This window comes from Bicyclus anynana, chromosome 11 (genome assembly GCF_947172395.1).
Source record: "Bicyclus anynana chromosome 11, ilBicAnyn1.1, whole genome shotgun sequence".
Classification (NCBI taxonomy): Eukaryota; Metazoa; Arthropoda; class Insecta; order Lepidoptera; family Nymphalidae; genus Bicyclus; species Bicyclus anynana.
The window spans coordinates 12,501-36,785 of NC_069093.1; the positions used below are offsets into that span (position 1 = coordinate 12,501).

A 24,285-nucleotide genomic window follows, 5' to 3' on the forward strand; every position below is an offset into this window, starting at 1 on the left:
ATAGTTTTTTACATGTTCTAAATATGTTCGCGTTTGATTATACTGTTTCTCCTCGTACAACTCGTACAATCTGTCTCTACTTTTGTAAATGCCTACAGTAGCCCATTCGCTAAACTTTAATTTTTGAGTAACATTAATACGTTTAAAGTTGAAAAGTTTTACAAAACTCTTTGTCTATTGTCTTGAACAGTGTACCACTGCCATTCAATGCCAAACCATATTCAAAGACTCTTTTTGTTCTAGGTGAGTTCGAAATTTTTTCGGTACAAAGTCGAAGTTGTTGAAAAGTCGAAAATTATGAAATTCAAACTAGCGTATTCTGAGAGCGCGGTTGTACGTAACTTTCCATTCTACACCATATTCAAAGACTCTTTTCGCTTGAGGTAAGTTCGAATTTTTTTCGGTACAAAGTCGAAGTAGTAGAAAAGTTTTAAATTATGAAATTCAAACTAGCGTATTCTGAGAGCGCGGTTGTACAAAACTTTCAATGCCAAACCATATTCAAAGACTCTTTTTTCTCTAGGTGACTTTTTAAGTACTTCGTTCGACTTAGTACCAAAAAAATTCTCCTCAAGCGAAAAGAGTCTTTGAATATAGTATAGCATTGAAAATAACGTATAACCGCGCTGTCAGAATACGCTAGTTTGAATTTCATAATTTTCGACTTTTAAGTATTTCGTTCGACTTAGTACAAAAAAAATTTCGGCCTCACCTCAAGCGAAGAGTCTGAATATGGTGTAGCATTGAAAATAACGTATAACCGCGCTCTCAGAATACGCTAGTTTGAATTTCATAACTTTTCTGTCAAATCAATGACACATAGTTATTATAGGTTTTAAGGAAGGGCAATAATAAGACATTTTTTATATTTGGACCAAATTTAATATGATCATAAACAAACGAAAAAAGGTATAAATAGCTGTACAGCGGTGATTAGCTCTCCATAAAATAAACATAATACACAAAAAGAATTCTACATAAGAAACATAGGTACGTATAGAATTTACAATTTTTTTTACAAATATGTTATCGTCATTTATTTATTTCTATTACTGGCAATTGGCAGTACATTTGGAGAAGCCGCTTGGACAGTGACGGACAGACACGCGATTGCACTTATTTGAGGATTCAGTTTTTGTTCGGAACCTTAGAAAGATACGGCTGTATACGATTACCTTATTTAATTGATTCCTGAGCGGTCGCCATTGCACTCTGTGACTCTAACTTTTACTGTATGCGTGGATTTTAACTAGTTGCAGCTTTACTTAAATTAAATATCCCACATTACAAATTGATAATGTTGGACCAAAGTCAGTGAAACCGAAACCGAATTACAGCTTCAATCTGTGTTTCGGCTGAAAACAAACAAGTTCATTTTTTCGGACGAAACAAAGAAGTTAGTTAAATAGAAAAACTCTTCTTTAGATATCTTACAATTTGGTATATCTGCAAGCGATTAACTAGTTTTCGCACGTTTGGTAGCGACCGCCGCAGTTGTTCAAGGTCTACATAGGAATTTAAGACTAGAAAAAAGACAGTTACTGTACGGTTTGGCTGTAGTTTTGGTCGGATTTCAACCGAAACCGAAACTAAACCGAAACCCGTGTTTTCGCCTAACCTTGTCTGAAACCGACGGTCGGAGGCTACTCGTACATTGACAATCTCAATTCGCGATGCAATAGGACGTCGAAAGCTGACAAAACACTGAGATTGAATAATTAAATTGGGATTGGAACATGAGAAAAATTAATGCGCATCGCATTTGCACTGCTCTTATGGCACCTTCTCAACCATCTGGCTCCGCTCCTGTCGCGAGCTATGCAGCTCCAGTCTCTTGTCGACTGACCGCTCGACTGTCAATATAAGTGTACATAATATGGTTAATGTCCCTATTTAAATTATTCACCTACTTCATACACGTAGAAAATTAAGAAAATTCTCAGATATGCAGGTTTCCTTATGATGTTTTCTTTCACCGTTTTGAGACACGTGATATTTATTTCTTAAAATACACATAAACGAAAAGTTGGACGTGCACGCACCTGATTCGATTTAGAGAGAGAGTAGAGATTCGAACCTACGCCCGGAGCGTAGGCAGAGATCATATCCACTGGGCTATCGCGGCTATGTTTAGATGACAACATATTGAAGTGCTTATTTTTTAATATCAGTATTATAAACTGGTAATGGTCAAAAAAGCCCAGTTGATTCGAACCTGGTAAAGTATATTCCGAAAATTTACTTGAGTTAAACCGTACTTAAGTTAAACCGTAATTAATTTACAAAAAAGAATGCTTCCCTCGTTATTTAAATTTAAACCCGTCAGAAAAATTCATTCTTCCATTATAATTATTCCGTTTGGTAATAATAACTTAATTTTCCATCTACTCTTACTCGTAATTTACATAAATACAATTCAATAAACTGTCATCATCCCTTGGAGGTCGGTGAGCGAGATCGACACAAGCGTGTCATTATAGATTTAGCCAAACTGGACAGCAATTCATTCACTTCATGTATAGCTATAGACTCCTTATTTAGTCTTAGAAATAGATATATGAATTGTATGAGTTTTGTAGCGGTTAGCCGAGCAACTCCCGCAGCGCAGTGTGGTGCGTCAGGCGCAGCGCGCGTACGTCGCAGCGCCCCGCGACAGTCGCGAGCACGCCGCAGCGCGCGCTCGCCTGCTCCTCCAACTGCGCGCCGCCGCCCTCTAGCGGCGTGATCAGGCTGTCAGTCTCCAAATGATCTGTGACAGCAAATATATCAGTTGCCAGTGAGCTGGCGCTCATGTAAGCGAGGTGCATCTATGCACCTACCAATGTATAACTAATGCAGTCACCAATCAACGTGAGAGAATTAAAGACACCATTTTAACGCAATTTAGAAGAGAATCTTACACGCAAGCTGCTACAACAGCTGGCTAGACCACACTCATGACCCGCCTTCCCCGTTGCGGGATGGTTCCTGTTATTATATTAGTAATAAGTATAATTATTATATTACGAGTATGTATCTACATTAATAAATTTGTGGACACTGGACGCCCGCGACTTGGTGCGCTAACTTTAGTTTTTCAGAAACGATTGATTTTTCCAGGGTAAAAGCAGCCTACGAATATCTTGATCTATAACCTCTATCCTCCAGTAAAAGTACCTACCTACTATTAAAATCGATTAGAAAGAGCTTAGTCAGAGTAGGTAAAGATTAGCCCCAACAGTCAGAAAGACCGACATACAAAGAGATATAATTATATAAAAAACTGGTTTTTCTTTTGGTGTTGTGTAAAACTATAAGCACTTGATAAAACACAATTATGTGTTTAAAAATCACAGACGGACACTTGAATTTTATTTGTATGTAGAAACAACAATTTTATTTGTATGTAGTACAAATTACAAAGTGCAACCGTATAATAGTGTAAGTACGGGCAAGTGACGTCTCACCGCACAGCAGCGGCCAGCCCAGCGCGGGCAGCCGCCAGCAGCGCCGGAGGGCGAGGCGCACGCGGTGGCGCCGCGACGCGCCGTGCGTGCGCGCGTCCCCGTCGCACGCCGCGACCGTCGCGCGGCCGGCGCAGCGCGCGCCGCACTCGTACTGCACGGCGTAGTGCCAGCACGCCGCGTCGCGCCACTCCCGCTGCACGCGCCACGCGCCGCTGCCGACAAACGGCTCAGTCACTCGCGGGCAGCTGCGGCGGCCGGCCGCGCCCGCAGCGTGCCACGTACATGTGCGCGTGCAGCCGCGGCTGGTTGGCGAAGTCGGCGAGGAAGTGCGCGAGCGCGGCCGGCGAGTGGCGCGGGAAGGCGGCGCGCGTGGCCGCCTCGCGCCGCAGCCGCAGCGCCGCCAGCGCCGCCAGCGCCAGCAGCGCCAGCGCCCAGCGCGCACGCCCGCCGCGCAGCAGGCGCCGCCCCGCGCGCGCCAGCGACATCCTGGGCACACAAGTCTCGTGCACTCATGATGCATGTCTATCGTCGACCTCTTACATGTATTTTTTTTTTTTTTTTTTAATTTATTTTACGGCCTTGGATACAAGTCCTTATAAGCCCTGCTTAAAATATTACAATTTTTCTTAAAAATAATACAAAGCACTTAAAATTATCGTCGTCGTCGTCTAAATATAAATTTACTACTGTATTTTACAATTTTTCTATTGTGTTACTAATGAAATCTAAAACAGGCTTATAAAATAAATGGTTCCTCAACAATTCCTTAATGTGGCGGGGATCACACTTAATTTCGTTTTCTTCCTTTACTAACTCTATCGAACTTGCTAATATTATTCTTTGTATACCAAAAGCTGAACACTTGAAAATTATGTGATTGATATCTGCGTCATCTTTTTTACAGTACATGCATTTGTTATCTTTATAAATTTTTAATTTGAATAAATGGCTTGGCACTAAACAGTGACCAAACCTTAGTCGGTTTATTATTGATATGAATTTTCTTGAATCCCAACTCATTTTGTTATACCATGGCTGCACCGGTATTTCATTTTGTATGTCTGCGTACCAACATCCTTTACTTTTACTAGTTTCCTTCCAAAGTTCATGCCAAAGCAACTTCTGTCTCTTCTTCACTTCATGATAAAAGTCTGTAAATGGAGTTTTGATATTGTCTGAACAATCTTCATTAAACAATCCTTGTCTTGCTACAGAATCAACCAGTTCATTGCCCGCTATACCTCTGTGGGAGGGTACCCAGACAAATTCTACGTTCATTCCAGTTTTTCTTATGTCTAGTAATACATTTTTAATTTGAAAAATAATGTATGAAGACTTATAACTAAAATTGAAATTGTTAATAGCTAAAAGAACACTTTTGGAATCTGTTACTATAATACAATTATTTACACTATGTAAAATTTCCTCTTTTATATAAGAAATTGCTTTTAAAATTGCAAAAGATTCCGCAGTAAAAATACTACATCGAGAATTTAACTTAAACGCTTTACTAAATTTGTTTTGTGGATCATAGAAAGCAGCACTTACAAAGTGCTGATTTTTAGATCCATCTGTATATAACTTATAATAATATTTACAATTTTTATCAATAAACATCCGGAAGTCTATGTTTGACGTAATATTCAACAAATGAATTTTATTTTTCATAATCAAGCTCTCAAAGGAGCAAGAGTACATGGGCCAGGCGTTACTAACATTTATGTTAGTGGCAATATTATGCATATATGTCATAATAATAGATATGGTAGGTTGTTTACCTGCCAAAAGTGAATTTGCAGTCGCTTGTAAAGATTCAGTTGTAGATTTAGTTACAGTTAGTAAACTATTTGGAAGCAAAAGTTTGTTCACTATTGAGGAGCTCGACGATAGAGCTTTCAAACAAAATCTTTCAGCTAAATATATGCGTCTTACAATTAAAGGAGAAATACAAGTCTCTACTTCCATTGAATTAACAGGTGTGGAGCGCATAGCCCCACTTATTATGCGCAAGCCAATGTTTTGAATAACATCAAGTTTTTTTAATAATGTGGAATTGGCTTGCATATATGCAAGGAAACTATAATCAAAGTGACTTCTGACCATACTTTTATATAATAGAGATAGGACTTTAGGATCAGAGCCCCAAAACGTTCCAGTCAAACATCTCAATAAATTAATGCCTTTTAACGCATTTTTGCTAATATAATTAATATGTCTGTCAAATTTTAATTTATTATCGATAATTACACCCAAAAATTTCTTTTGATTTACAAATGGAATATCTGTACCATTATATTTGATGTTATTCCCCACTGGGCTGCCAAAAATCATACATGAACTTTTGGAAGTATTGATATTTAATTTTAACAAATTTTTATAATAAGACTGCAACTGGAACAGTGCAGAATTAATAGTATTTTTAGCTATTTCTATATTTCTATTTACACTATACATTAACAAGTCATCCGCAAATTGTAAAATTTTAACATCTCCTAATAAAAAATTTTCAATTTGTGAGGTGTATAAATTATACAAAATTGGTGACAATGCTGAACCTTGCATAAGACCTTTACTAGTTTGGTTTATCCCATGGAGTATATTATTGTACTTAACATAAAAGTGTCTATTATTAAAAAAATTTGAAAGCCATTTTAACATTTTTCCAGGGATACCGATTTCATGAAGACAATTGATGAGCTGGTTTAAGTCCACATTATCATAAGCCCCCTCTATATCCAAAAATATACATACTGCTGTGGATTTAGACAATTGACAATTCTTCATATCATATATAAATGAAGTTATACTCTCTGATGCGCTTTTACCTCTACGGAAACCATATTGAAAACCTGGTAATAAATTATTAGTTTCTACAAAGTAGTCCAATCTTAGTTTAAGCATTACTTCAAACAATTTTCCTATGCAAGAAGTCAGCGATATAGGTCTGTAAGAATTGCAATCGTCTTCAGGTTTATCTTGTTTCAAAATTGGTATTATACATTGAATCTTCCAACTCTCTGGAATACATTGAGAAAGCCATAACTTGTTAAAAATATTAAGTAAAGCTATTTGACCTGCTTTATGTAACTTTTTAAACATTATATAAGGAATGTCGTCTAATCCTGGTGCAGATTCCTTTCTTGATTGAAGTGCTATATTGAATTCTGCATAGGTGAATGGATTTAGTAGCCACATGGAATTTTCATTGTCATTGTTGTATTCAAAAACAGAGTTGATTAAGTTTGTGTTATTATTATTCTGTTTAAGTTTTGAGATGAAATTTGGAATCCATACATCATTTTTAAGTTTCGGTTGGTTATTTATTCGTTTAAATCTTTTCATATAATTCCATATATAAGTTATAGGAGTGTATCTATTAAATGATGAACAAAGTTTATTCCAACTATCTTTCTTTGCTTTTTTAATGATTATTTTTTTAAGTGCATCTATTTTTTTATAATTTATATAATTTACCATTAACCCTACTCGCCTATATAATTATAAAGCCTCTTTGGAATTTTTAACTGCTACAGCACAATTTTCATCCCACCAAGGAGCGGGAGCTTTAATAGTTCTTGGACCCTCAAATTTAACAAGCGGAATACATTCTTTTTTTAAAATGTTCAAATTTTCACAAAATTTGTTATATGACTGTAAAGGATCTAGTTCATTAAATGTCATATACTCAAAATACTCCTTGGATTTCTTAAAATATTTATCCCAATCTGCTTTATTATATAAAAATTTCTCTACTTTATCATTGACAGAATATTTAGATGGAATTAAGTTAATTTTTGTGAATGTGGGATAGTGGTAACTACCCAAAGTGTCTACACCTACTGTCCATTCACATAACGGAGCGAGCACTGGGCTCACTCCAGTTATGTCAATAGCAGAACTATTTGCATATGGTCTCTGAAGTGTAGTAGACCTACCAGAATTTAATATGCACAGATCCTGTTCATCAAAAATATCAAATAGGCTTCTACCCCTTGAATTTGTACTATGGCAACCAAAAGAAATATGATGTGCATTAAAGTCTCCTGCTACTAAACAGGGCTTTGGCATATCACTGATGATACTTTTAAGTCTATTGATTTTACATTTATTTTTATTTTTAGGTGGACAATAAACACAAAGTATTGATAAGTCACCAACATTGGTTCCTAAAGAAATTGCTATGGATTGAACATCTTCATAAAATTTTGTTTTCAAAAGTTTATATTTAAATGTATTTCTTAATAAAATACCTACACCACCATGTTCATTCTTTGCATTTTTTCCAACAAAGTTATAGCCTGGGATTTTTACAAGATTACTAGAGTTTTTAAGCCAAGTTTCATTTAATAATAAAATATCAATATTTTCCTGTGTTAAAAATGTTTTTACTAAGGGTTTTTTTATTATTAATACTCTGAATGTTATGTTGAGCAATAATGAGCTTTGAAGCCATTAAACTTTATTCAAATGTTTCAAAAATGCTTCTTTAATTTTACTTGTGCTTTTTATGTCATTTGAGTTTCCTATAGTAACTAATGTATTAATTATTGCGGATAATATTTTTTTATTATTAATGATATCTGAATAAGAAATATCTAAATTTTCTTGTGTGTCTAGTTTAGATTGGTGGAATTTTTGCTGTATTTGTTGAGGCTTCGGGAGAGTAGGAAAATTAACACTATTAATTTCAATTACCTTAGCATAAGATTGTTTATTTTTTTCTAATCTCGCTGCCTTTATCGGGCAAGTTTTGGATATGGCTAAGTGAGCTCCACCACAATTACTGCACTTCAATGTATCAGCCGTGCATGCTTTGTAGTGGTGTTCACCAGCACAGCGTGAACAGACCTGTATATTTTTGCATATTTTCCCATAGTGATTAAATCTCATACACTTAAAACATTGCATTAGTGGAGGAATATATGTATAGACCTTATAACGCCAATTGTCTAAATATATATGTAAAAAGAAAACCTCTTTAATATTATTTCTTTTTGGTAATTTCCTTTTTTTTTTCATGACATTGTCACATTTGAAATATTCGATATATTATTATTGACTTAACAGCAAAATATTAAAATTTTTATTAAAATATAAACTAAATGTAAATAATAGCGTTGAATGTTGTTTTTATATTTTATTTATAGGTAAGTTTTAGTTTAGTATTTAATTTAATAATTTAATGTAAAATATTGTAAATAACAATTATATTTTATTTATAGAAACACAATCAAGCTTTTATTACTACTATCACATTTATGTGAAATAATTATCATTATAAAACAACATTTATTAACTATTTTACGAAAAATGGAGAAACTGAGGTTTGATTTTGAAGTAAAACCAACAAGTGATGGAAAATCAAACGCAATATGTGTAACTTCGATTGCCACACCTGATGGTAAAACTTTCAGTATACCAGAGGAATATCAGCCGGTAAATCTCCACCAAACCATTTATAATACTCCAAACTTTGTTAAGGTAAAAAAATCCTTCAATAAAAGATACCAAACGAGAAAAGTCTGGATAACCTTAACTAAGGAAATAAAAGATATTTATTTGGATGCGGAGCAAAATGTACAATTTTATGATTTTTATCTCGAAGAAATTCAAAACTATTCTGAAATTATACCTAGTAGTTCACATGAAGTACTAGAAAAATTGTTAGAAAAAATGCTTGAAGAAAGAGTTATGGATATCTTTGTAATAGATAATGAAAATTTTAATTATGACTTTTTGATTGGACTAGATTGTATTAAAAACTTTAAGTTGATGCAAAATGAACAACTAAAAATCGTACAATTTAATGATCCAAAAGAAAATGAAGACATAAATAAATACGAAGTGAATTTCAATGAGCATATTGACACGGCAAATTTTGAAATATTGGTTAATCATCTTGATTTATCCCAACAATCAGAAATCGATAAGTTGGTAGAAAAATATAAACAAGTGTTTGCTAAGGATAAATATGATATCGGTACTGTACGGGATTATGAAGCACATATTGATTTAAGTGTAGATAAATATTGTTGCAAACGTCCTTACAGATGTACAGCTGAAGACAGAATAGAAATAGAAAGCCAGATATCAAAACTATTAAAAAATAATTTAATTGAGGAATCTTATAGCCCATTTGCTGCCCCAGTTACTTTAGCATATAAAAAAGAAGACGGTAAGAGAACAAGGCTATGTATAGATTTTAGAGAATTGAACAAAATTGTTATTCCCCAATCACAACCATTTCCGTTGATTGAAGATTTAATGATCAAAGCTGTGAATTGCGAATATTTTTCTACTTTTGACATAAATTCAGCCTTTTGGTCAATTCCTTTGAAAATAGAAGACAGGTACAAAACTGGCTTTGTTACACAAGAAGGACACTTTCAATGGACGTGTCTTCCGTTTGGATTAAAGACTGCGTCAGCCATTTTTCAAAGAATATTGGGAAATATTATAAGAAAATACGAACTTTCCGGTTTTGCAGTAAACTTTATAGATGACATTTTAATTTTTTCTAAAACTTTTGGAGAACATATATTACATATATCTAAGTTACTTGAGGCAATACTAAAGGAAGGCTTAAAACTGAAATTTTCAAAATGTACTTTTGCGGAAAAATACGCAAAATATTTGGGTCACATAATAGAAAATAATTCAGTAAGGCCTTTGAAAGATTATTTGTCTGCTGTAAAAAACTTTCCACTTCCTAAAACAAAAAAAAATATACGCCAATTCTTAGGAAAAGTTAATTTTCATCATAAATTCATACCACACAGTGCAATTATTTTAGATCCATTACACAATTTATTAAGAAAAGATGTGAAATTCATATGGACTGCAGAATGTCAAGAAGCATTTGATAAAATAAAAACATTATTATGTTCAAAACCAGTTCTAAATATTTTTGACCCAGAACTACCAATATACATTTATACAGACGCTAGTATAAAGGGTGTAGGAGCGGTTTTGAAACAAAAAGATAAAAATGAGGATATAAGACCAGTTGCTTATTTCTCAAAAAAGTTAACTGAAACTCAAAAAAAGAAGAAAGCTATATATCTAGAGTGCCTAGCAATAAAAGAATCTATAAAATATTGGCAACACTGGCTTATGGGAAAAGAATTTATTGTATATTCAGATCATAAACCATTAGAAAACATGAACATTAAATCAAGGACTGATGAGGAACTAGGAGATTTGATGTATTATTTATCTCAATATAATTTCAAGATAAAATATAACCCAGGAAAATCCAACCAGGAAGCCGACTGCTTAAGCAGAAACCCAGTTTTAGAACCACACGAAAACAGAGATGATTGTTTAAAAGTTGTAAATTTAATAAGTCTACAAGATATAAAGAATGACCAATATAGAAATCAAGACCTACAAAAACAAAAACTTATTAAGAGAAATGGAATTTACTACAAAAAGAATAAAAGACGGGAAAAGATTATATTATCAGAAGAGATGAGCATAAATCTTATAAAAGATGTTCACGTTAGTTATTGTCACATTGGGAGGACCCAGATGATAAATAAATTAACACCATTTTATACAGCAAAAAATTTCATCAAAAACATTAAAGAAATGTGTGATGAATGTGAAACTTGTATTAAAAACAAATCAAGGAAGAAATCAAAATATGGTTTAATGTCTCATTTAGGTCCTGCAACACAACCTTTTCACATTGTATCAATTGATACCATTGGCGGTTTTGGAGGATCACGATCAACAAAAAAATACTTACATCTTTTAGTTGATCATTTCACAAGATATGCTTATATTTCTACATCAAAGACACAAAGCTCCACAGATTTTATTAAACTAATGAAAAATGTTACAGAAACTTACAAAGTAGATATGGTACTAACAGACCAGTACCCTGGTATCAATTCCAAGGAATTCAAAGAATTTCTGAACCAGGAAAATATAAAAATGATTTTCACTGCTGTGGATACACCTTTTTCAAATGGACTTAATGAAAGGCTAAATCAAACATTAGTCAATAAAATAAGGTGTAAGATTAATGAAAATCAGAATAAAACAGCATGGAGTACAATTGCGCAAAAATGTGTAGAAAAATATAATGAAACAGAACACACTGTTACGAAATTTGCTCCAAAATACCTTTTACAAGGAGAAAATGTGAATATTTTGCCAAATGAACTGAAATCAAGATACACTAAAGACGATCTAGAAAGAGACAGAAAACTAGCTCTGGAAAACACACTAAAATCTCACAATTATAATAAAAAAATATTCGACCAGAATAGGCAAGAATATAGATTGAAAATAGGAGATAGAGTATATGTAGACAACGGAAATCGTTTAAATAGAAAGAAAACCGATGAATTAAGAATTGGACCGTTCAAAATTGTACAAAGGATTTCCAATTCAATCTATGAAGTTGATACCGGCCACAAAAAAGCGGAATCAAACTTTTATCATATCACAAAACTGTATCCTGTTCTTAATGAGAGAACAATTATAAATTAGAGAACATTATTTAGATAAAGTTCTTTTTTAAGGGGGGGAGATGTAAAAAGAAAACCTCTTTAATATTATTTCTTTTTGGTAATTTACTTTTTTTTTTCATGACATTGTCACATTTGAAATATTCGATATATTATTATTGACTTAACAGCAAAATATTAAAATTTTTATTAAAATATAAACTAAATGTAAATAATAGCGTTGAATGTTGTTTTTATATTTTATTTATAGGTAAGTTTTAGTTTAGTATTTAATTTAATAATTTAATGTAAAATATTGTAAACAACAATTATATTTTATTTATAGAAACACAATCAAGCTTTTATTACTACTATCACATTTATGTGAAATAATTATCATTATATATATATTGTGGTAAAGTTGTTCCTGCAAAAATTACACTAATAGTTGACAAAGGAACAACATCGTCTACAACCTTTTTCATGAATCGTCTTACACCAATAATCTCACACTCTGAAGAAAGTTTATTAAATAGTTCATGGTTACTGGACTCTTTAGGAATAAACCTGACAACCCCCACCCTCTCCACAGAAGATGCCGGGATGAAGGCACGAAGATTGTAAACCGTTAGGCATTCATGTTTGAGAAAATCATTGGCTGCTGTTGCTTGTTTGAATACTAACATTATTTTGTTAGCATTAATGCGCCTGCTCTCATAGATACCTTTTACTTGTTTAAAGTATTTGGACACAACTAATGGGTTTTTGTTCCCCAATTTAATTTCCGCCTCACTGCTTTCCACAAACACTGGGAATTCCGCGTTAGTGCTATTATCCGTGTACGCTCTGCTATAACCTGCCTTTATATAGGGTTTATATTTTAAACTCTCGTCCTCACCAGACTTATGCACTTTACGTTTTTTTCTGTCTAGCCTTTCGTGGGCATCACCATCACTGTCTGACGGCATTTTGCCTGATTTAATTTACATTTGTACACTTTATTTCACACGTATATTACTGAAAAATTTTTAAATTAAAATTTTCAATTTTAAAAGCGCGCTTCTCGATTCCCGCCAAAAATCGAATGCTCTTACATGTAGGTATAGCAGTGTTGCCGGTTGGGTCTTGTGAGAAGTTACCCAAAATATTTAAGAAAGTAACCTTTTTGTGTAAAAAGTAAGCTTTTCACTAACTACTCTTGCTTTTTGCGTTCCACAGCATGGCTAAATCGCCATTTCAGCCTCTAGGGGCTAAAGTAATTTTTTTTTTTTTTTAATATCTGTCTGTTAGCCAAGAACTAAATTACTATAAGCCGAAGGAGATTTTACTCGTAAATAGAATCATCTTAAGTAAGGCCCTGATTGTTTGCATTTTCCTCATGGGATAAGAAAAATACAATTAAAGAGCAAGAATTTAAAAAACAATTGACGTTAATTTCTTAAATTCATTCTTGTTTTTTTTAAGAAATTCAATGTGACTGCAACTTGCTTATTTCGCGACGTCAATTGTAACGTCTTCATTTATAGTGAGATTGACACAGAAACATCGATGAGTTCTTGATCATTTCTCCGCATTTCTTTATTTAACGACCGTTCTGTTTAAGATATACGAAATTGTAAGTTAATTCTAAAAATTCCGAAATATCATGTAAAAGTAACCTTTTTATTAATGTAACCTAAAAGTTACTAATGCAGTCAAAAAATCACCTAAAAGGTTACAAAAGTAACCTTCTGGCAACACTGAGGTATAGTATAATCAATAATCGTGCGAATTTTCTGACAGATGCTAATGTCACTTTGAAAATAATGATACCATATTTATTGTCATAGTGATGTCCTGTTCTGTATAGGTAAAAAATAGTGCCCCAGATCATTCACTCTCAAAGAGGAATTTTGAACAGAAATTTCTATCATAGCGCTTAGTGACAGACGGTTGAAAGAAAAATTGTGTAAATTATGTAATTGATCAATTTTTTACCTATTTGCCCTGATCTCTGAGGGTACCACTACTTCCGATTTGAAAATTTAAGCCAAGCTACTCAAGCCTACCCCTACCCTAAGTAAGTACCCTTTTCTATGTCCTCCTGGTTCTAAGGTACCTCTCCACCAATTGTCAGCCAAATCGGTCCAGCCGTTCTTGTGTTATTATTGTAACAAACCCGACTTAATATAGATACTAATCTAATATATAAAACTAGCGGACGCCCGCGACTTCGTCCGCGTAAATTTCGATGTCAACTTTACGACTACCCCTACCCTACCCTACCCCTACCCCCACCCTACCCCTACCCTACCCCAAACCTACCCCTACCCTACCCCTACCTTACCTACACCCTACCCCCATCCTACCCCTACCCCCATCCTACCCCTACCCTCCCCGTACCCTATCCCTTTCCTACCCCTATCCTACCCGTACCTCTATCTCACGCGTACCTCTATCTCACGCCTATCCTACCCCTACCCTACCACTTCCCTATCCTACCCGTACCTCTACCCTACCACTACCCTACCTCTACCCTACCACTACCCTAAACCCGGCCCTAAACCTACCCTACCCCTACACTACCCCTACGCTTCCCTACCCATACCCTACCCTACCCTGTAACTTCTCTATCTTACTCCTACCCTTAGCAAAATCGGTCCAGTCCTTCGAGAGTGGTGGTATGACCAAGAGAAATAGAGACTTCTATGCTAATAGTATAAAGAGGTAAAGTTCGTGTGGTTGTAGGAGGTAATCTCTGGATCTACTGGACCGATTTGGAAAATTGTTTTACCAATAGAAAGCTACGTTATTTGCGAGTGTCATAGGCTATGTTTGATCCCCATATTCACACGGGAACGGGAACTACGTAAATGAAAGCGCCGGGCGTCATATAGCGGAATTACTGCGTCTTTTAGAAATTTTGTATTATCTCCGAAACTATTTAAGTAATTAACATACTGTAAAGGGCAAATCTTATCTCCATAATATCCTTGTGATTATTAAATAATTTATTTTGATAAGGATTAAAGTTTAGTAATATAAATAATGACGTCAACCTAAATATATAAAATTAATAATTTTTAAAACACAAAAGGTACTATATCTGCTAATATATAGAAGATAGATATATGGCGTCGCGGACTTTTTTGTAGAACTTTTAAAGATACATAAAGTCTCTATACATTAATTTCAATTTTACACAATGGTTAAGGCAGCGCATGCGAATAAGTCTGTTTAAAAGGTTTTTCATCGTTTCCCATTTCATTATTATCCCGCAGAAATATTTCGCTTTACAATTAGACGATTGAACTTCTGTTAGCCATTCCTCCCAAATATTACCTATTCACTTATTAACCACCGCGGCTGACGGGCCCGCCGGCCCGCGGGCTGACAAACTTTCACCATTTATAACGACTGCGAGCTGGCCATAAGAAGCTCCGAGAGCACAATACGATTAAATAGGTAAATATTATGATTTAACAAGTGTTTCATTAATTCTCTACATCGTACACACCTGAGGTAGACACTCGTCTGCGAGGGCGAGACTAGACACGCGACCGACGCGACACTGCACCGGCACAGCTACAGGAGCACTGCGCTAGATGCTGCCGAGTGTGGAGCGGCGACACACGCCGCTATCGGCGCCGCTTCCGCCGCCGCCTCCGCACAGCACGTCCTCCGCACCAGGGGCGCAGCTACCGCCGTACAGCCGTGCCAATGATACGGGGCCGTCGGACTGCAGGGACCCCTTACGTGTAAGTAAACATTAGTAAAATGTAATCCACAAAATCACGATAAAAAAACATACCTAAACAGCATTCAGCAAGAGATTCACTTCAGAAATGATAAGACAAAAAAAGCGATCTCTTTTTTACCTGGGTTAAGTGTGCGCCCAAAAGTTGGGAACATCCTACATAGGTTAATTGTCGTATTCATTTTAAGAAAGCATTTTTGTTTATTTTGTGAGCATTTTTTGCCCTTTCTTTGATACTACACTACAACCCCCAACGAATTAAAGATACAGGAGCTAACGCTGGCCACGCGTTACGCAGGCTACGCCCCTGCTCCGCACTCTATAATTAGCACGAAAGAAACATCTGCCGACGAACTGTTGCGTTAGCGAACACCACAGTCCACACAGTACCTGCGGGCTACGCAGGATCCTCTATCTACGCTATCCACAGCTACAGGATTATGATAGAGTAGAGAGCACCTATAGACGAAAATGTCGCAGGTTCGAATTTTATGAATTTAAATAGGTATTATAAAGTTGTCCTAAAATTATTGTGATATTAAACTACTATCTACAACTAAAAATTAAACAAAACTAGTACATAGGTATTTGTTTTGATAATCTCAATTTATAGTCGACAGAGCCGTGATAGCCCAGTGGATATGATCTTTGCCTCCGATTCCGGCGGGTGTGCGTTCGAATCTGGTCCGGAACATGCACCTCTAACTTTTTGTTGTATGCATTTTAAGAAATTAAATATCACGCGTCTAAAACATTGAATGAGGAAACCTGCATACCAGACTATTTCCTAATTCTCTGCGTGTGAGAAGTTTGCCAATCCGCATTGGGCCAGCGTGGTGAACTATTGGCCTAACCAATCTTATTGAGAATATGGTTTGATAATAATTAATCTCAATTTGGCTATACGTTACATATCTACCCTTTGCAATAAACTCTGTAGATTCATAATTTCAAAATTCCAAAAACCAATATTATGGTTTCTTAATTGTTAATTTATCACAATAATATAATGAAGAATCTCTCGTTTTTTATAATTTCTATAATTTTCGCAATACTTATGAAATATAAAAGATTTAGATTTTTTTTTGTTTTCAATTTGTCAAAACTGAACAGCTGAACTCAATTCAATCGTACATACATCGGCGACTGGTAAAAGCAACTTTTTGGATAAGAGAACAGTAAAACGACATATGCAGTTTTCATGATTTACTTATAAACATAACTTAATCTAATTTGTTTGTTCGCCAAAGTCGGCTCGCGGTCGCGTCACTGTGTGTACGGTACGGTACTGTACTGTACCGTACTGTACCGTGCTGTAACTGTACACTCGCACTCACTGGCACTGCACACACGTGAACGATCACTCAGGTCCGCTCCGCCATGCGTTCATGGCACGACCACCGCACGGACCGCTGCGCGCGCTACCGGCGCTTGCGGCGGCCCTTGCGGTAGCCCTTGCCGTACCAGCCGCCGCCCTCCGCCCCCGCGCCCGCGCCCGCCTCCGCCTCCTCGCCCGCGTCGCCGCAGCACGCGCACAGGTAGCGGCGGCCGCGCTCGCGGCGCCACGCGCGGCGCTCGGGCGGCGTGCGCAGCGGCGGCCCGTACCACAGGCAGCGGCGCGCGGCGTAGCGGCGCAGGCACCACGCGCACTCGGCGGGCGGCGCGGGCGGCGCGGGCGCCGGGGGGATGATGGTGTGCAGCCCGGGGTACAGGTGCGCGCGGCACAGCAGCACGGCGCGCTGGAAGATGGCGGCCGCCAGCGCCGCCGCCGCGCCGTCCTCCGCCTCCGGCGCGCGCAGCGGCGGCAGCTCCAGCAGGCGCCGCAGCTGCGAGCCCAGCGTCCACGCGTCGCCAGGCTCGGCTTTCGGCTCGGCCTTCGGCTCGGCCTCGGGCGGCGGCTCGGTCTTGAGGTCCGGGCGGTGGCCGTTGAGCGCGCCGTTGGGCGGGCGCACCATGCGGAAGCGGCGCAGCGCGCTGGCGGGCGCGGGCGGCGGCGGCGGCGGCGCGTGGCGCGCGCGCAGCAGGATGGTGGTCTCGCCGGCCTGCATGGCCACGCGGAAGGCGCGCAGGCCGGGCGCGGGCGGCGCGGGCGGCGCGGGCGGAGCGCGCAGGCGCTCGGCCAGGCGGCGCAGCGGCACGTCGTCGTCCGAGTCGGAGGCGGAGGGTGACGACAGCGAGTAGTACTCGTCGGCGGCGGGCGCGGGCGGCGGCGGCGGCGCGGGCGGCGCCGTGTGCGCCTCGGGTGGCGCCAGCGGCTCGGCGTGCGCCAGCAGCGGGTCGGCGCGCGGCGAGTAGCGCGGCACGCGCAGGCGCAGGCGGCGCGCCACCTGCGCCATGACGTCGTCGCAGCGCGCGTTGATCTTGAGCGCGGCGACGGCGTCCTTGGGCGTCCACTGCAGGTTGACGATGTAGAGCGCGGGGCGCGAGGCGGGCGCGCCCTGCATGCGCCACAGGCGCGGGTAGCGGCGCAGCACCTTGAGGCTGGAGCCCAGGCACAGCACCACGTCGGCGGCGGCGGCGTGGCGCAGCGCGCCGGCCCAGTTGAGCGGCCAGGCGGCGCGGCCGCGCTCGCCGAAGTGCACGATGGAGTCCTGCAGCTCGGCGCCGCAGGCGTGGCACAGGCGGCGCGTGCCGTGCGCGTGGCGCGCCGTGCGCGGCGTGGTGTCGAAGGCGCGCAGCGTGACGCGGCGGCAGGCGGCGCAGCGCTCGGCGAACATGTCGCCGTGCAGCTCGGCCAGCGCGCGGCGCGGCAGGCCGGCGCGCACGTGCAGCCCGTCGCAGTTCTGCGAGACCACGAACTTGAGCGCGCCGCGCGCCCACAGCGCCGACAGCGCCATGTGCGTGAAGGTGGGCCGCGCGCGCGCCACCTCCACGCGCGCCACGCGCTCGCCGCGCCGCAGCCGCGTCCACACGCCGCGCGGCCCGCGGTAGTCGGGGATGTCGGCCGCCGTGCTGATGCCGGCGCCGGTGTACACCTGCGCGTGTAGGGGGGAGCTACATTACTGGGATACGCCTGGACCGAATTGAATAATTCTGTTTGTGTTGAAATGTATACTCCTGAGGGTTCCCATTGTCCTCACGTCGAGACCTGATGATAGGATCCTGGAGAACTCGAGAAAGACTTTCAAAAATTGCAAGAGCAACTATAGCATTTGTTTTTTTTTTTTTTTCTATAAGCACTTTAAAGCTTCTATAGTTTGATACAGGTCTACAGTCAATCTGATGATGGAGCAGAAACACGGACAAGAGAATTCTTCAACGGTTTATAGCAGTTACCTTGTGTTTGGGTTTAACTAATTCATATTGAAGAGGACTTTCCACCTAGATAGGTTTTCACTAGAGGTCTGATGATAGAAACAAAGGACAGTTAATAGAATTCCTTAACAGTTTACAGTGGCTAACTTGTGATTGAGTTTGACTAAATTATGTGGATGAGGACTTTACCCCTAGATGGGTTATGACTATTGTTAAAGGTCTGATGATGGAAACAAAGGAAAGTTAATGGAATTCCTCAACAGTTTGGCTACCTTGTGATTGGTTTGACTAATTTGTATTGATGAGGACTTTTCACCTAGATGGACACTGAGGTCAAAATCAAAATCAAAAATCATTTATTTCAAGTAGGCTCAGTTTACAAGCACTTTTGACACGTCAGTTGACTATTTGTAAAGATTCTACCACCGGTTCGGAAGGCAGGTTCTGCTGAGAAGATACCGGCAAGAAACTCAACAGTTGCTCTTTTGAAAAGTCATACAGTATTATAATTTACAATTGATAACAATTACAATTTCTTATACTTTTATTTCCTGTGTGAAGGTGGAAGCTGATCCAATGGCCTCCAAGCGCTTTTATCTTTGAGGAACTCATCAATGTTGTAGTAACCTCCACTAAGTAAATGTTTTTTAACACATTGCTTAAAGTTATGCATTGGCAGGTCCATCACAGTCTTGGGGATCTTGTTATAGAAGAGTACACCCAAACCCACAAAAGATTTTTTTACTCTTTGGAGACGATATGCAGAAATAACTAACTTATGCCCGTGTCTAGTAAGACGTGGGTTTAAATCTCCTTGTTGTTGTCCCAAAAATGTTTAGTCTTCAAATAACCCTTCCTTGTGAATTCTGCAGCTGAACACTGCATTACAATGTGTTGTGCTGTTTAAAAGATCAGATTGTGCAAACAGCAGGAGAATGTTGTATACCATGTAAAGATAAGGCTTCACAACATTAAATTAAAGGTTAAATAAAAATACCACACCTCTATTATTACATGAGGTGAAAGTATACCGACAGTCCATTGATATAGATTGTGAAGCTGCTCCTTGTACTTCAAAACAATTCTTTGCCTGTACCATGCGTCACAAACACAAACAACATGATTACTGTTTGACCACATCTCACGAAGTAGCTGTGTGGTCACTCGTTCACAACATGGAATGCTGGTTGTTCATTGATCCGGCCAGATCACAAAGAGACGGCTGACGAGGGACGGGCGTGGATGCCGGCGGTCACTCACCACGAGGTGTTTGGCGTCGCGCAGCGCGCGAGCCAGGCGGCGGCACTTGTCGCGCAGCTCCTGCGGGCTGTCCTCCACCTCGCGAGCGCGCTCGGCGGCGCGGGCGGCGCGCGCTCGGCGCAGCTCGGCCGCCGCGCGCCGCTGCTCCTCGCCGCCCGCCGCCGCCGCCGCCGCGCCGCCGCCAGCGCTCAGGCGCGCACTGCTCCGCACGCCCGAACGCCCGGCCTGGCTCGCCTGGCCCGCCATGTCGCCCGCCCGCTACAGCGCCCCGGCCCGGCGCGCCGCCCGCCCGCCGCCGCCGGCCTGCCCGTGCATGTCTCCGGCGCTGTGCATCCGATGCCCAGCTGATTCCGGACGAAGGAATATTTCTAACGGTAGCTCGAAATCGGCTTCGATTTGTGACAATCACCGTGTATTTATTTTACTGAGATTTATGTCAAACTCGTCAAACTCAAATCAAATTGCAATAACTGACATTTCTCGACGCGGCCTAGGGATGTAACGAAAATGCTAAAGCCTAAACGCAAACAGGAATAGACAATGGTCCAACACTATACCCATAAACTCAGAGGAATTCTCAGAGTAATTACAAAAGGACTAGTACTATCGCAATGGTCTAAGTATCGCACCTAAGTTCACCATCAAAATTGTCTGCCATTTTTTCAGGTTGCTGAATAAATTATATAACATGAGGTAAACTCACGCATCAAAAATATTTTTCACTACTCTTGCTCAAAAACACTGTCATATTACCACTCCACAGCGGGGCTAAACAAGCATATTAGCCTCTAGGGGCTAAAGTAATTTTGTTTTTTTAATTCTTGTCTGTTACGAGTACTAGCCTACTATAAAACGGAGGAGGTTTTATTCGAAAATAGAATCATTATAGGTAAGGCACTGATTGTTTTGAAAAATAAATAAAAAACTTTCAATTGGAATGAAATGCAGCGTTCTTATCTGTGGAATGCGTTTATTTTTTTATTTAATTTTTATTGAGTTGCGAATAGAGCGAGATTTGAAGACATGGGACATCCTTTACGGTGTAATACCTTTGCCTCTTTCTCATGTAAAAAAAATAAAATTAAAAAACGAGAATTTAAAAACAATTGGCGTGAATAATACACACTTGATTTTTTTCAGAAATTTATTGTCAATTTGTGACCGTAACTTACATATTTTTCAACAATAATTGTTATTATTGTCTTCATCTAGTGAGAATGGTGATCCTAATTTGGAGATGGATGAAATTTTCAATCTGTTACCATCAAAGTCAAGACGCATTTACTTAAATAGGTACTTACCTACGAAAAATTTGTAAGTGGAGAAAACAACAACGAATGGATTCACTTACGAAAGAAGTTTTTTAAACTGTTATCTCCCACGTTTATCATACACATACACATTTACATACTCATTATTTATCTTCACAGTAGTCTGAAATTATGTTACTGGGTAAAAGCATCTCCCTTATTATCCAAAATTGTAGACTTTGTACATTTAATTTTCAATTAAAATAAATCATTGAATATTGTACTAAACTATTTTATTTTCTCGCAATCGTAGTGAAAAGCAGAGTGTAACACGTGGGGCTAAACCCATTATAAACTCGGTTTCTATTTAGGCGGCCCTCGCCTTCGTCTCGGGCCCTAAAAATACCTCGTATATAATGGGTCTTTTTAGCCCCTTGTATAACAATCTACTATTACACCGCAGAGTAAAGAATTATCCAGAGTAAGTCTTTACAAGCATCGTGGTGAAGCCGGAGAAACCCATAAAAAAATAAACGTTACGCGTCTCCTTGACATCCGCTTATACAAAGTTTTCTCATAATTTGCATTTCAAAATTTAACACTAACAACATGTTGAAGTTGAGTCTGTATGAACTGTAGAATGTATTCAAGTCCGGAATGACATTGTCTGTACTTAGTTATATGTGGTTATTTAGGTGTACGAGCCTTTAGGCTTGATCCAATGAAGATAACATTAAAAGTTACTGATGCGACGCTACGTGTCGTACTGACTTGAATGTATTCGTTTTTGAATGGAGATTGTTACTAGGTATGCAAAATCATTTGAAAGTTTGTACATTAGAGCTTTTTATAGTACACAGCTTGTACCGAATTAAATCTATAATACAGATACACTAGTTTTTGTTTTAATGAAAAATACCAAATAGTTATGATTTTACATGCATTCAAAATTCAAGTCATTCTCACGAAATCTTGACGTACAAAGATTAAATTTGGCAGGTAGGTGTCTATAGGTAGTAGGTATCCGCTAAGAACGGTCTAGAGGCTCTCGTAATTTTGTATGACAGTCCTTAATTTTATACATTTTTATACTACAAATTTGAAGTTTGGTGCTAATGGAGGCCGTTAGGGCCGGAGGCTAAAGGCTCTGGCAAGTTTGAATGAAAGTCTTTGATTTTTAAACTTTCAAGTTTGTAACCGGCCAACCCCATTACATTATTATGATTTTTATAATAACTTTTTATGGAACTAATCGAGTCGTGAGGACAACACTACTTGTGTTAAGCTGGTCACATTATTTTTAAGTTTGAGATTTTTACCTGCCATCCTTTAGAAAAAATATAATATTTCATGTATGATGGTGCGGGTGACAGTTCGTTTCACTTTTGAAGTTGACGCGATTGACGATGATTGTACGTATTATGAACGTCATACAGGCGACTGTTACCGTTCCCATGCTATCTGTAAAACACTTTAGTGTGTAGTGATGTCCAATATCTGATGTATTTTTCCTGACAATGGCGCGCCAATTAGTTGTCTATTTCTTTCTCTATCTACGAATATAAGTTTCCTCGCCGTAGTCCTGGGAAAAAAAATATAAAATAAATGACAACCAAATATCTATAGTCAAATTGAGTAGGTATTTTAAACAATGTCAACAAACAAAAACACTGACTCAGGGGTGCTCAACATTTTATCATTATTTACGAATATTGTCATGAAATAAAATTTCCTTTGATAAACAAATATTTTTTTAATTCTATATTCCTATATCCTGTTATTTATCAAACAGATAATGCTTCACTTATATTAAGGGTTCCGTAGGCAATAAAGAACTCTTATAGTTTTGTTTCTTTATTATGTAGAAGCAAGCATAAGGTTTCCTCGACATATTTAAACACATTAATCAAAACGGTTTTCTCGGAGGACGATAAGGGTGATTGATTCGTACGTTTCTTTTTTGGTGACGGAAACGATAGCAACGCGGAATAACTGCTCCGGCTAGTACCAGGCTCCGGTTCACTCATTTTCGTACTAAACTAAATACATTTAATAAATTAATTAATTAAACAAATAAAAAACCCGACTGCATAAATGATAAAAAACTGAAAAGAAAAAAACAAGCTCAGTCCAGAAGTGTAGAAAACAATTAGAAAACAGTCGGAACCTATTATATTGAATAAAATGTTTTTCGTCTACATTTTTTAACAGGTCCCGACTTTAGTTTAATCAGTTTTTATATCAAGCCGGGTTTTTTTATTTGTTTAATTAATTAATTTATTTCACACTTTTTAGTTAAGATAGATAGTGAATTTCGGATTTATTTGTTACGTTTGTTACAAAGTACGATAATGTATACCTAAGTCCAACCGAGATTAAGTAAATATTCAAAAAATCTACGCAACCCTCGGTGGCCGAATCCGACTCGCACTTGTCTGATTTTTATAATCAATATATCTCTTTTAGTCTATTTTAGGTGTTTTATAACTCCACTTCATAAACCTCGCACCTTATAGTCGTCCGCCTCGCGTATTATGTATAGACTTAATTAATATTAGAATTAATAAATAACGTTTTCCTAATTGTAGTTTTTTTAACATGGCCATGATATACCATTTTGAAATTCTCACAAAAAATCCTTGAATTTGATTCGCATGTTGCAATATTCAAAAAAAAAAACTTCACCCCGATTCTATAGCGTCTCACAGTCGTCTTGTTGGTTTTTTTTTCTAATTTCACCTATCCGTATCCGTAAATCCGTTCAACGGTTTGGAAGATATGAGGTAATAAAGAATATTACATACATACATACAAGATACGCGCGAAAAACATAACCCTTCTTGCAGTCGGGTAAAAACAGTAAACAAACAACAAATAAACTA

At 38.6% G+C, this 24,285-nt stretch overlaps 2 protein-coding genes across 2 annotated transcripts; both read right to left on the bottom strand.

Moving 5' to 3' along the window:
* Positions 1-859: 859 nt before the first annotated feature.
* Positions 860-15,836, bottom strand: LOC128198480 (uncharacterized). The gene is made up of 4 exons (XM_052884156.1): positions 15,399-15,836; positions 3,729-3,932; positions 3,447-3,658; positions 860-2,749 (listed from the first exon to the last, which is right to left on the bottom strand). The coding sequence occupies exons 2-4, from the start codon at positions 3,929-3,931 to the stop codon at positions 2,583-2,585; spliced, it is 582 nt and encodes a 193-aa protein (XP_052740116.1). The 5' UTR covers position 3,932; positions 15,399-15,836; the 3' UTR covers positions 860-2,582.
* Positions 15,837-16,831: 995 nt separating this feature from the next.
* LOC112051463 (NAD-dependent protein deacetylase sirtuin-7) lies at positions 16,832-20,665 on the bottom strand. The gene is made up of 2 exons (XM_052884155.1): positions 20,154-20,665; positions 16,832-18,613 (listed from the first exon to the last, which is right to left on the bottom strand). The coding sequence occupies exons 1-2, from the start codon at positions 20,397-20,399 to the stop codon at positions 17,060-17,062; spliced, it is 1,800 nt and encodes a 599-aa protein (XP_052740115.1). The 5' UTR covers positions 20,400-20,665; the 3' UTR covers positions 16,832-17,059.
* Positions 20,666-24,285: the final 3,620 nt, after the last annotated feature.

Bases quoted from the DNA above. Each gene is read 5' to 3' on its own strand.
- LOC128198480 (XM_052884156.1), bottom strand. From the start codon at position 3,931: ATGTCGCTGGCGCGCGCGGGGCGGCGCCTGCTGCGCGGCGGGCGTGCG. The intron at 3,659-3,728 runs GTACGTGGCACG...GTTTGTCGGCAG, and splicing joins CCGCGGCTGCACGCGCACAT to CGGCGCGTGGCGCGTGCAGC. The intron at 2,750-3,446 runs GTGAGACGTCAC...TTGCTGTCACAG, and splicing joins GGGCTGGCCGCTGCTGTGCG to ATCATTTGGAGACTGACAGC.
- LOC112051463 (XM_052884155.1), bottom strand. From the start codon at position 20,399: ATGGCGGGCCAGGCGAGCCAGGCCGGGCGTTCGGGCGTGCGGAGCAGT. The intron at 18,614-20,153 runs GTGAGTGACCGC...CTACACGCGCAG, and splicing joins GCGACGCCAAACACCTCGTG to GTGTACACCGGCGCCGGCAT.